This window comes from Equus przewalskii, chromosome 20, assembly GCF_037783145.1.
Source record: "Equus przewalskii isolate Varuska chromosome 20, EquPr2, whole genome shotgun sequence".
Classification (NCBI taxonomy): domain Eukaryota; kingdom Metazoa; phylum Chordata; class Mammalia; order Perissodactyla; family Equidae; genus Equus; species Equus przewalskii.
In genome coordinates, this window is record NC_091850.1 from 15,454,680 (window position 1) to 15,466,716 (window position 12,037).

The 12,037-nt window shown below is 36.6% G+C and overlaps 1 protein-coding gene across 1 annotated transcript in view; it reads left to right on the forward strand.

Annotated features, from left to right (window-relative positions):
• Positions 1 to 8,684, forward strand: part of MIER3 (MIER family member 3) — a 30,670-nt gene extending 21,986 nt beyond the window's left edge. The window contains exons 11-13 of the mRNA XM_070586879.1: positions 4,223 to 4,350; positions 4,431 to 4,573; positions 4,683 to 8,684. Of these exons, the coding sequence (XP_070442980.1) occupies positions 4,223 to 4,350; positions 4,431 to 4,573; positions 4,683 to 5,140 (729 nt within the window). The 3' untranslated portion in view covers positions 5,141 to 8,684. The remainder of the gene's footprint in view (positions 1 to 4,222; positions 4,351 to 4,430; positions 4,574 to 4,682) is intronic.
• Positions 8,685 to 12,037: the final 3,353 nt, after the last annotated feature.

The following is a 12,037-nucleotide window of genomic DNA, read 5'->3' on the forward strand; positions in this document are numbered from 1 at the left end:
AGGAATGCAACATGGTGCACAGTCTCTTTGAAAGACAGTTTGGTGGTTTCTTACAAACCTAACTCTACTCTGACCATACAATCCAAGAATCTCACTCATTGGTATTTACCCGAAGGAGTTGAAAACATGTCCACACAGAAACCTGCATGTGAATATTTGGTAGATTTAATCATAATTGCCAAAACTTGGAAGCAGTTAAGATGTCCTTTGAGATGAATGAATAAATAAACTGTGGCACATCCATACAATAGAATATTATTCAGTGTTAAAAAGAAATGAACTATCAAGCTACAGAAAGACATGGAAGAACCGTAGATGCATATTGCTAAGTTAAAGAAGCCAATCTGAAAGGCTACATACTGTATGATTACAACTATATGACATTCTTGAAAAGGCAAAATTTTGGAGATGGTAAAAAGATCAGTGGTTCCAGGGGCTAGTGGGGAGGGAGGGATGAATAGGCAGAGCGCGGAGGATTTTTAGGGCAGTGAAACTGCTCTGTATGGTACTATAATGGTGGATATATGTCATTATACATTTGTCAAAACCCATAGGACGTACAATACCAAGAGTGAACCCTAATACAAATGATGGACTTTGGGTGATAAAGATGTGTCTATGTACTCATTAATTGTAACAGATGTACCACTGTGGTGGGGGATGTTGATAGTGGAGGAAGCCACGTGTGAGTGGGAGTAGGAGGTGTATGGGAACTCCATACTTCTCAATTCTGTTGTGAACCTACAATTGCGTTAAAAATAGTCTATTGTTTAAAATGTGTGTGTGTATGTATATTCTAATAGTTTGGAATAATTAAGTCTCATTAAAGTATGCTTTGTTTATTATTCTCTCTCTTCATCCTAAAGGAACCTAGGATTCTGAAGTATTTAGGTGGGTAGGTCAATATTTTATGCCTTTTTCTTTTTAATTAATAGACCTTTTTAGAGCAGTTTTTGGTTAATAGAAAAATTGATCAAAAGTACACTGAATTCCCATACATCCCCTCTTATCCTGTATAGATAGCTTCCACTATTACTAATATCTTACATTAGTGTGATACATTAGTTACAATTAATGAGCCAATATTGATACATTATTTTCAACTGAAGTTTACATTATGGTTCCTTCTTTGTGTTGTATATTCTATGGATTTTGACAAATGCATAATGACATATATCCACCATTATAGTATCATACAGAAGAGTTTGAGTACCCTAAAAGTACCCTGGGCTCCAACTTATTCCAACGTATTTCTCCCTTCCTCCCTGCGTGTCACCCTAACCCCTGCCTTTTTACTGTCTCTGTGCTTTTGCCATTTTGGAATGTCATATAATTGGAATCATACAGTGTGTAGTCTTTTCAGATTGACTTATTTGACTTAGCAATATGCATTTAAGGTTTCTCTGTCTTTTTGTAACTTGATAGCTCATTTCTTTTTATTCCATTGTATGGATTTATCAGTTTGTTTATTCACCTATTGGAGGACATCTTGGTTGCTTTCAAGTTTTGACAGTTACGAATAAAGCTGCTGTCTACATCCTTGTGGAGGTTTTTCTGTGAACATAAGTTTTCAATTCCTTTGGGTAAATACCAGTGGGTGCAATTGCTGGATCATTTGTAAGAAATTGCTAAACTATCTTCCAAAGTGGCTGTACGTTTTGCATTCCCATCAGCAGTGAATGAGAGTTCCTGTCGCTCCACATCCTCACCAGCATTTGGTGTTGTCAGTGTTTTGGATTTTGGCTATTCTGATAGGTGCGTAGTGGTATCTTGTTTTAATTTGTATTTCCCTGGTAACATATGATGTGGAGCATCTTTTCATATGTTTATTTGCAAGCTGTACATCTTTGGCGAGATTCTGTTAAGGTCTTTAGCCCATTTTTTAATCAGATGGTTTTCTTATCATTGAGTTTTAAGAGTTCTTCGTATATTTTGGATAACAGTCCTTTATCAGAAATGTATTTTGCAAATATTTTCCCCTAGTCTGTGGCTTGTCTTTTCATTCTCTTAGCACTATCTTTTGCAGAGTAGAAGTTTTCAATTTTAATGAAGTCCAGCTTACCAATTTTCTTTCATAGATCAAGCTTTTAGTTTTGTATCTAAAAAGTCATCACCATCCTGAAGGTCATCGAGATTTTCTCCTGCTATCTTCTAGGAGCTTTATAATTTTGCATTTTACGTTTAGGTCTATAATTCATTTTGAGTTAATTTTTGTGAAAAGTCTAAGATTTGTGTCTAGATTCCTTTTTTTTTTGCATTTGGATGTCCAGTTGTTCTAGCACCATTTATTGAAAAGACTATCCTCCTTTTATTGAATCACCTTTGCTCCTTTGTCAAAGGTTAGTTGACTGTATTTGTGTGGGTATATTTCCGGGCTCTCTGTTCTGTTCCATTAATCCATTTGGCTATTTTTTTCACCAGTACCACACTATTTTGATTACTGTAGCTTTTATAGTAAATCTTGAAGTCAGATAGTGTCAGTCCTCCAACTTTGTTCTTCTTCAGTATTGTGTTGGCTGTTTTGGGTCTTTTGCTCTTCCATATAAACTTTAGAATTGGTTTGTCAATATTTACTAAATAACTTGCTGGGATTTTGATTGGAATTGCACTGAATCTATAAATCAAGTTGGGGAGAACTGACATCCTAATAATAGTGAGTCTTTTCTGTCCATGAATATGAAATATCTCTCCATTTAGATCTTCTTGGATTTCTTTAATCTGAGTTTTGTAGTTTTCCTCATATAGATCTTACATGTCTTTTGTTAGATTTATACCTAAGTATTTCATTCTGGGGGAGTGCTAATGTAAATGGTATTATGTTTTTAATTTCAAATATCAATTGTTTATTGCTGATATATAGGAAAGCAGTTGACTTTTGCATATTGACCATGTATTTTGCAGCCTAGCTATAATCATTTAAGTTCCAGGAGTTTTTTTGTGATTCTTTGGAATTTTCTATATAGACAATCATGTCATCTACAAACAGAGACAGTTTTATTTCTTCTGTCTTAATCTGTATACTTTTTATTTCTTTTTCTTGTCTTATTGCATTAGCTAGACCTTTCAGTATGATGTTGAATAGTTTCATGCATTTTTGTATGTATGAGAACTTAATGTTTTCTCAAAGATGAGATGAAGTGTTTAATTTAGTAAATAGATAAAATATTTTTTAAAAAGTCTGGATTACCCTTTTAAGTCAAAATGAAACATCAGTTTTGCATTAACTTATGAAATGTATCCATTCGTTCCATAAATAAGTCCCACCATTTACCAGACATTGTTTTAAGCACTAGAGATACATCAGTGAACACAGAGAATATCCCCCTATATTCTCTACAAAAACTTGCAGTTAATGATGTTTATTGAAAAGTATACTTTATTTCTTAGTTTAAAAAGCTTATCCCTATATTATGATCTTATATTACAACATGCTCACTAATCAGGATAGAGATGTTGAAACTTCCTTTTGGATACCAATTAAGTAGTGGAGAAAGTGTTTCTTGGATAAGCACAGAGAATTTTGTCTGTACTCATACCTATGGCTATACAGAATTAGAGGAGCCCTGGTCTGGATGTAGAGCCAAGTTGGTGAGGCTCAAATTTTATTACTGGTGTTATGCTTACCAAACTCTGTTGGAACTAAGAGCCAAACATGCATTAGAGGAAAAAAATCCTGCCTTTAGCTGGCAAATCATCTTAAATTCCAGATGCTGTAGAGTGGTGATCTATTTGCCAAGGATTCTTAATCTCCTTTGAGTCATGGAGCCCTTTAATAATCGGATGAAGCTGCAGCTCTTCTCCCCAGAAAAGTATCCCTGCTTGTAATTTGGGGAATGAAACCCATTCATGGATCCCTCAGGGTTAAAAAGGACCTTTGCTGTAGTCAGAATCACAGTGAGAGTTCACTGAAGAAAAGTAAAGAATGTCAGTGTTTTAGGATTTTCAGTAAAGGTGTAAGATAATTTCTGGATACACATTTGTGTTATAAACTAATACATTATGATTTAAATAAAAACCAAACCTTGGGCTGTTTAAGGTAACCTCATTATTAAATAGTGTAAATCTAAAGACATTTCACTAATAAATGTTCAGAATTTCATAATTGGGAAGATAGTAAATAAGACCCATGGATTGAAGTTATATTGTTGTAAAAAAAAAAAAGTTAGTAAAAAATGGGTTGAGTTTGTTGATTTGTTTTTAAGAATCTAACTTTTTTCGTTAGGTGAGAAGTAGAACAGTTGCTGAATGTGTGGCCTTCTACTACATGTGGAAGAAATCTGAACGTTATGATTACTTTGCTCAACAGACAAGATTTGGAAAGAAACGATATAACCATCACCCTGGAGTTACGTAAGTACTGCGGGCTTGATTTCAGGGACTTGTTGTAACTGTGATATGCAGCTGTAAAGTTACTGGGGTGTGTTTTTCAGGGACTATATGGATCGTTTGGTAGATGAAACGGAAGCTCTGGGTGGGGCGGTAAATTCTTCAGCCTTAACTTCTCACCGACCTGAGCCTCTTCCTGATCAACAGCTGAACATTCTCAACTCTTTCACTGCCAGTGACTTGACAGGTAAAATGAGATCTGTTTACACTCTTTAGTATAGCTTGGGGCAAAATTGTGTCCTCTTTGTTTCATGACATAGGATCACTTACTTAAACCATTTTCGATTTCTTTGTAGCTTTGACCAACAGTGTAGCGACGGTCTGCAGCCCCACGGATGTGAATTGTTTGGATGATAACTTTCCTCCACTGGGCAGCACACCCCGTGGACAAGTAAATCATGTGCCTGTTGTAACAGAGGAGTTACTCACCCTGCCCAGCAACGGGGAAAGTGATTGTTTTAATTTATTTGAGACTGGATTTTATCACTCGGAGCTAAACCCCATGAACATGTGCAGTGAAGAATCAGAAAGACCAGCAAAAAGATTGAAAATGGGCATTGCTGTTCCTGAATCCTTTATGAATGAGGTTTCTGTAAATAATTTGGGTGTGGACTTTGAAAATCACACACATCATATCACCAGTGCCAAAATGGCCGTCTCTGTGGCTGACTTCGGCAGCCTGTCTGCCAGTGAGACCAATGGTTTCATCAGTGCCCACACTCTGCATCAGCATGCTGCCCTTCACTCTGAGTGACATGAGTGAGGGGCCCAGAAACAGTGGGTGTGCAGTACCAGTAAACTTGAGGAAACTATCAGGTTTGCTTAGTCTTTCACTGGAAGTTTGAACTTTTTCACTATGACATCAGTGATGTCAGTATGTATAGAACTATATCTTGATTTATCAAGAGTATTTTCATTTTTCAATCCATAAATGTGGAAACGAACTACGATCAGCAGAGTTGGGAACTAAGATTGAACTCTGTGGTGCAGCTTTAAGCTCTGCTTATCTCTTCCTCATCCCCCAATACCTCTTCCCCACTCCCCTCTTTTTCTATTCTTTTCTGTTCCCCACTACCCTCACTCCCAATTTTAAAACCTGTAGACAGAGGCCACCAGCTCAAAACCAGCACAGATGTTCTGAACTGAATGGAGTGGCTTCTCTTTGTGTAAATTCCTTTTGCCGTAATGGATGCAGTGGAATAACAATGTTTACAGGTACCGATCCCGATCCCTGCTCAATGTAGCATTTTTTGGTTTTATTTTCTTAATTGAAAAAAGCAGGGGTAGGTTTCTTCAAACTGCACAAACATGCAAGGATTTTTTTAAAATGGAAACTTCTCTCATGTTATTCAACTAGAGCACTTCAGTTTACAAAACAGCAAGTCCATCTTTATGGAAGCCAGCATGAGGAACTGCGTGCAAATTATGAAGACGCTTGGTTGGATCCTGTTTCAAAATTCTAGACCAGGGCTACCTTACACAGAAGTGGTCGTTTTACTGCTGGAAGATTTCTGTGTAACTTCATTTATTGGCTAAAAATTTGGCATTTGAAGATATGGTGTTCAGATGGGGTTTTGTCCACCATTGTCAAGATTGTAATCATAAAAATCATCCCAGTCATTGATAATTTAGCTTATCCTGAGGCAGTTGACTTGCAGGGCACAGCCTGCAAAGCCCAGGATGTTGCCACTCAATGGTTTACATTTGGGGACACCTCTTACGTTGTTTGTAGCACTGCAGTTCAGAGTGTTAATGTGTAGGAGGGACTTCTAGATTTTACACATGATGCAGTAGAACCTTGAAGTATATTTAAACTTTTTGTTTAGCTTGAACAGTTGGCAAGAAAATGTGAGTTTCTATCTGAAACAGAATGGTACGTTACCACTTTTAAGTTTTAAAAAGTGATAGACGTTCAGATGCATCTCAAACTCAGTTTTATTTTTATTCTAAACATTGTGAATGAGAAGCCATTGTCATAAACTTTGGCCTTTTTTGCTCTGTAGACATGCATCTTTAAGTTATAAGGTGAATTAAAACAATATGTAATACAGTATTAGGATGTAATAAGCTTTGCATTTATAGTTCAGTTAAAACACATTCTTTTACTTTTTTTTTTGCACCATCTTAATTAAAATTTTCAATTTTTATTAGTTGTCTGGCTTTGCAAAAAACTTAAATGTTTGGCTGCTTTGCTGATATTTGTAAGTATAAGTCGCTTCAAGGTTGTGCTGATGAGTAGATAGGATATAGTGACCTTAGTAGTGATGGAAAGGGAGGGTATTTATTATACAAACTGTGAACTGCAATGACATCCTTAGTTTTGGATGATGTGTACTCTTGTTTTTCTTTGCAGCATTTTAATGAAGATTGCTTTGAAGTGTTTACGCAGTAGCACATTTACTATAAAATTTAGTTTAGCACAGTGGACAAAAGTAGTTAAATTAATAACTTAAAATCAGTCTCTAATTTATACATCTGAAGTCTAGCATTCCTTTATGCACACAGTCAATAATGGGTAGCCTGGGCTCTGTGTTGCTTTCAGATATTTTTATCCAAGTTGTCAGCTTCTGATTGCTGTGGGTGTTGTGCTAAACTTTGAACCTTATTTCTTGTGTTAAAAATCAATACACTTTCTATAATTTAGAAAGATACTGGCCATAATCTTCCGTTGTTATAACTTTAATTTTCACTCTGGGTTTACAGTGGCTGGTCTGTATAAAATAACTTACACAAAGATGGCTGAATGCTTATACCAGTTGCACTTAAATGAACATGCCCATTCTCAGTAGCTGATGCAGTAATATATTCAGTTTATCTATGCATTGCTGGGATCTTGATATAAGATGGAAACAGTGTTTCTTATCTAAAGTTTTGATTATCAGCAAGTTGAATGGACACTTTAGTTATTTAAATAAAGATTTTTGACCAAAATCCAGAAAATGATATGAGAGAAAAATAAATTCCAGCTAGTTTAGTAGATTTTTAAATGCCAATCTGATTTTAGCCTCTTAGAGAGTGCTAACTAGCTGGTAACGTTTACTTTTAATTCCTTGTTAAAATGAGGCAATAATTTGCAAGGTTTTGTATATATGTGTACATTCTTCATATCTTTTTAGATCTAATTCAATATTTTCTGACTGCTTCCACCATGTATAATATACCAGTTTTGTGCATGCTTGATGTGACATTCATAAATTGTACCACTATGACTTTATCCATGTAAAATAGCTATTTATTGAATTTTCTTTTAAAAGCTGGATTTACTGTTTTTTTCTTTCCGTTTAAGCATCTTAACAGAGAATTTGTTATTGTTTATTAGAAGAATTGTGTTTGAGAGCATGAAAATAACTGATTTGCAATCATATGAAGAAACAATAATGCCTTTATTATCAAGTGTTAAGCACAATTCTTATAACAAACTGTGATAAATTCTTTTTGTTTTTTTTCTTTGCCGCATTATTTTTGTATGAACAAACCAAAAATCCACCGTGAGCGGTTGCAGTGTTGGCTGGTGTATCTTTTGTGTACAGGGAGTTGGAAGAGGCCAGCGGACTCGTTTAGAAGTGTACCTGGTGCTGTGATTATAGCAATACTTTACTTTTGTTAGTCATACTGCATCTTTTTCAGGCTAGCTTCTTAAATGTTTAGTTTTCCTCTTGTCATGGTCAACTGCTGAATTTACTTGAAGGATGTAGAATACTGTTTAAACAATACTAAAGTGTGTACAATTAGGTCAAAGAATTGTGCAATTGTTTCCTTTTTAATTTTTAAAATTGAGGGTCATAAATATTTGCGAATGTCAGATCTAATAGAGCATAATGATACTATTTAATTTAACCAAAGTCTCTAGTGAATATTTCAACTTTGAATGTAAACTGATGAATAAACCTGACCACCAAGGAGATTGTCTACCCAGAGTTTCAAAGCACATTGTCTACAAATGGAAATTGAAATAATTTATAAAAATATTGACATTACTATGTTTTTTAAAAAGTTCTTAATTTTTTCACTAAAAGGAGGAAACTATTAGTTTTATTGTTAAATATGGTAGATATGAAAATTCCTCTTAGATGACCAGTGATTCCAATTGTACCAGTTTGAAATAAGTACCCTGTGAGTATGAGATTAATTAGTGACAATCAGAACAAGTTTTAGTATCAGATGTTCAAGAGGAAGTTGCTATTGTTGCATTGATTTTAATATTTGTACATAAACACTGATTTTTTTGAGCATTATTTTGTATTTGTTGTACTTTAATACCTGGTGTACAGTTCCAGAAATAAAAATCTGGAAATCTTTTTTTTTCTTGGTTTGTGTGAATGTTTGCCACAAATAGATTTTTATTTAATGAATCTTAAGCTATAACACATGGGTAGATATTTAACCACTGTTAAATTGGTTTTAGATGTAGTAAATAAGATATTTGATAGGTAAAGATAAAATAGATTTTCTTTAAATCCTCTATAATAAATTTCCATCTATAATAAAATTCTAGTCACTCAAAGTGAGGATTATACTTTTAGTTTAATTCAGGAAATATTTATTGAATGTCTATTATGTTTCAAACACTGTTCTAGGTAGCTGTATCTTTTAAAGGAGGATGACATATCTGAAATTTGATCAGATGTTGTCATTCAACAGAATATATTTATAGTAAACTAGTCTTTCTTATCTATAATATTGATAGTTTTGTAGACTAGTCATATCTTCCTAAGCCTTCATATTTTCAAGCTAAAGATCTAATCTTAGCCTAATTTCACAAGTTTGTCCTCATATTTCATTTGCTCTGACCAGAGCTTTCTCTATCTAGTTCCATTCTTGATATACAGTAAACAGATTGCATATAATGTCCAGATTTTGTACAAGGACAAGAAGAGGATAAAGTGAAAGCAAATACCTTGAGTCCTCTGCTTTGGTTATTTGTCTAAAACCACATTGTTTCATTCACAGACACCAGAAGGCCTTAATTTGCAGGGCTCTATGGTGGACGCATACACAGAAGCATCTCCAGAGGGGCGACAAGTACAAGTGTTTTGAATACATCTGAGAGTGCAGCCAAGTGCCATATGAGAGCTGCATAGTACTTCAGACTTCTAGGGAGGGAGAGCCTCACGGGAGCACCATCATCTCTAGTGACTTCCAGACCTTATCCGTTTGGGCTATAATTTCCAGAAGTGGTACGCTTTTTGAGCCTGCTGCTTCTCTAACTTCTCAAAAGCATCGTGGCATCTGTAAACTTGGACATTTCGTTATACACTTTGATTTAAACTAGTCCCTGGGACATAGCACTGGGTTTACCATTTCCCATCCGGGTAAGTGATCCTTAGTCCTTACCCTCAGTGTCTGTGTCTGTGTGGGTTCTCTGACAACACAGTGCACGGGGGCACTGAATTCATGGGCTCAGACCAGGAATTCTCACGTTTTTCTAGGTTTAATACACTGTAGCTGACATTGACTTTAGAGAGACACGCTGTGTATGTACCTCCAATTTTGATGAAACTGTTTTTACACAGGTAAAGCCGATAGTACAACAAAGGTGTTTTCTGGTGCAGAATTCAAAACATTTTATAAGAATGTCACAAATGAAATAAGCAATTTATAAATCCAAAAAATTAGTAAGAAAACAGAAATATTACCTGTTTTTAAAAATACCAGTTTTATTTCTTCTTCTCTCCAAAGCTCTCCAGTACTGGTTGTGCTGTGTGGGACACTGCCTCAGCGTGGCCTGACCAAGTGGTGCTAGGTTCATGCCCAGAATCCAAACCGGTGAAACCCTGGGCCCCCAAAGTGAAGCGTGCAAACTTAACCACTCAGCCACAGGGCTGGCCCCTAATGTTTTATTTTTTAAAAATACCTTCATTCCACTCCACCTCTCCAGGCCAGACCAAGTCATGGTACTAGGCAAGCTTTATACTCTCCCCGTGAGCATTTTATGAGCAGGAACCATGTTTTATTCTTTGAATCTCCTGGCACCCTTCACACAGTAGGCATTCACTAAATGTTTGGTGACCTAAATTGCGCTTAAGTTGATGGTGACTTTTCCCCAAACTGTTTTTAAAAATAGAACTTTTAAAACAGAAGTTAAAAGAATGGTATAAAGAACAACCCAGATTGAACAATAACATTTCACCATATTTGATCTTTCTATACAATATGCATTTTTTTCTGAACTATTTTTAAAAATCATTGAAATTGCAACACTTCACTCCTAAATACTTCAGTCCACGTAACATGTCTGCAGGAGTTTCCATATTTTACATAACGTTCTCTGTAACAAGATCTTCTTGATCAAGTAGATTGGCTTTTTTACAAGATGAGTTTCCCTGGTTTCTCAGGATGTTGGTGACATAAAAGACAAATGAGGCTGAGAAAAAGAATCAGAGTTGCTCTCATGGATGTGCATATACATTCATGATAAATGCTATAGAAAAAAACGAAGGGAAGTGGAATGGAGAGTTTCAGGGGTGGAAGCTGGGGATTGTAAATTTGAATAGGTGGTTCGGCAAGGTGACAGGGAGAGAATGAGCAATATGGCTGTCTGGGGGAAGGTTTTCGCAGGCAGAAAGAGCTAGTGCAAAAGCCCTGAGGAGGGCATGTGCCTTGCAGGTTCAAGGAGTGGCAAAGAGGCAGGTGTGGCTGGGGTGCTGCAAGCAGATGAGAGCAGAGGTAGTGAGCAACTAGATTATGTACATGAAGGACTTCAGCATTTACTCCATGATATGAGGAGTAATCGGAAGTTTTTGAGCAGAGGCCATTAAGATCGGCTTTACATTTGAAAGAATCACTCTTAGTGATCTATTTTGTGTGTGTGTGAGGAAGATTGGCCCTGAGCTAACATCTGTTGCCAATCTTCCTCTTTTTGCTTGAGGAAGATTGTCACTGAGCCAACATCTGTAGCAATCTTCCTCTATTTTATGTGGGACACCACCACAGCATGGCTTGAGGAGCAGTGCTAGGTCCGTGCATGGGATCCTAACTTGCAAACCTTGGGCTGCCCACCTGGAGCGGAGGAACCTAACCACTATGCCACCCACCCACCAGCTCCTTTGTGATCTATTCTGTAAAGAGGCAGGAGTGGGAACAGGGAAGGTGATTAAGAGGCTATTGAAATTGCAGTAAACTAAGTGAGAAAAGCTGTAGCAGGAAGGTGGTCAGAATTTGGTTACACAGGTTCCATATTAGGCTTTGAGGGGTCCAATAAATAACACCCTTCTCTCTATCCAAGTTTGGAACTGACTGTTTGATGCAGGAGTCCGGTCAATGGAGATCAAAGTAACTATTACAAATAAAACTCTCTGGAGAAGGTGGTTTCAGAGCTGTGGCCAGGTCAGTTAATACTCTACGTGTGAACTAGACTCACTCGGTCACTGGCTGGGCTGACTACAGAACAGAGAGCAGACCAGGTCACCTTCTTGGCTGGCAGAGTCCACAGAGAAGGAACTAGAGGGGTCTGAACCATGGGGTAATAGTTCTCCAAAAATAATCTCAGAAAAGCACTCTTCCTCCAGTGAGTGGAGAGAGAGGCCAGGAGTATTACTAATGGAAGCCATCCACATGGAAACATGAGAAATGGAGACTAGTGTTCCTCCCACCACCACCATCTTTTAACTATATTCCCATGCCAAAACAATCTCTCTCACTCTCTCTTTTA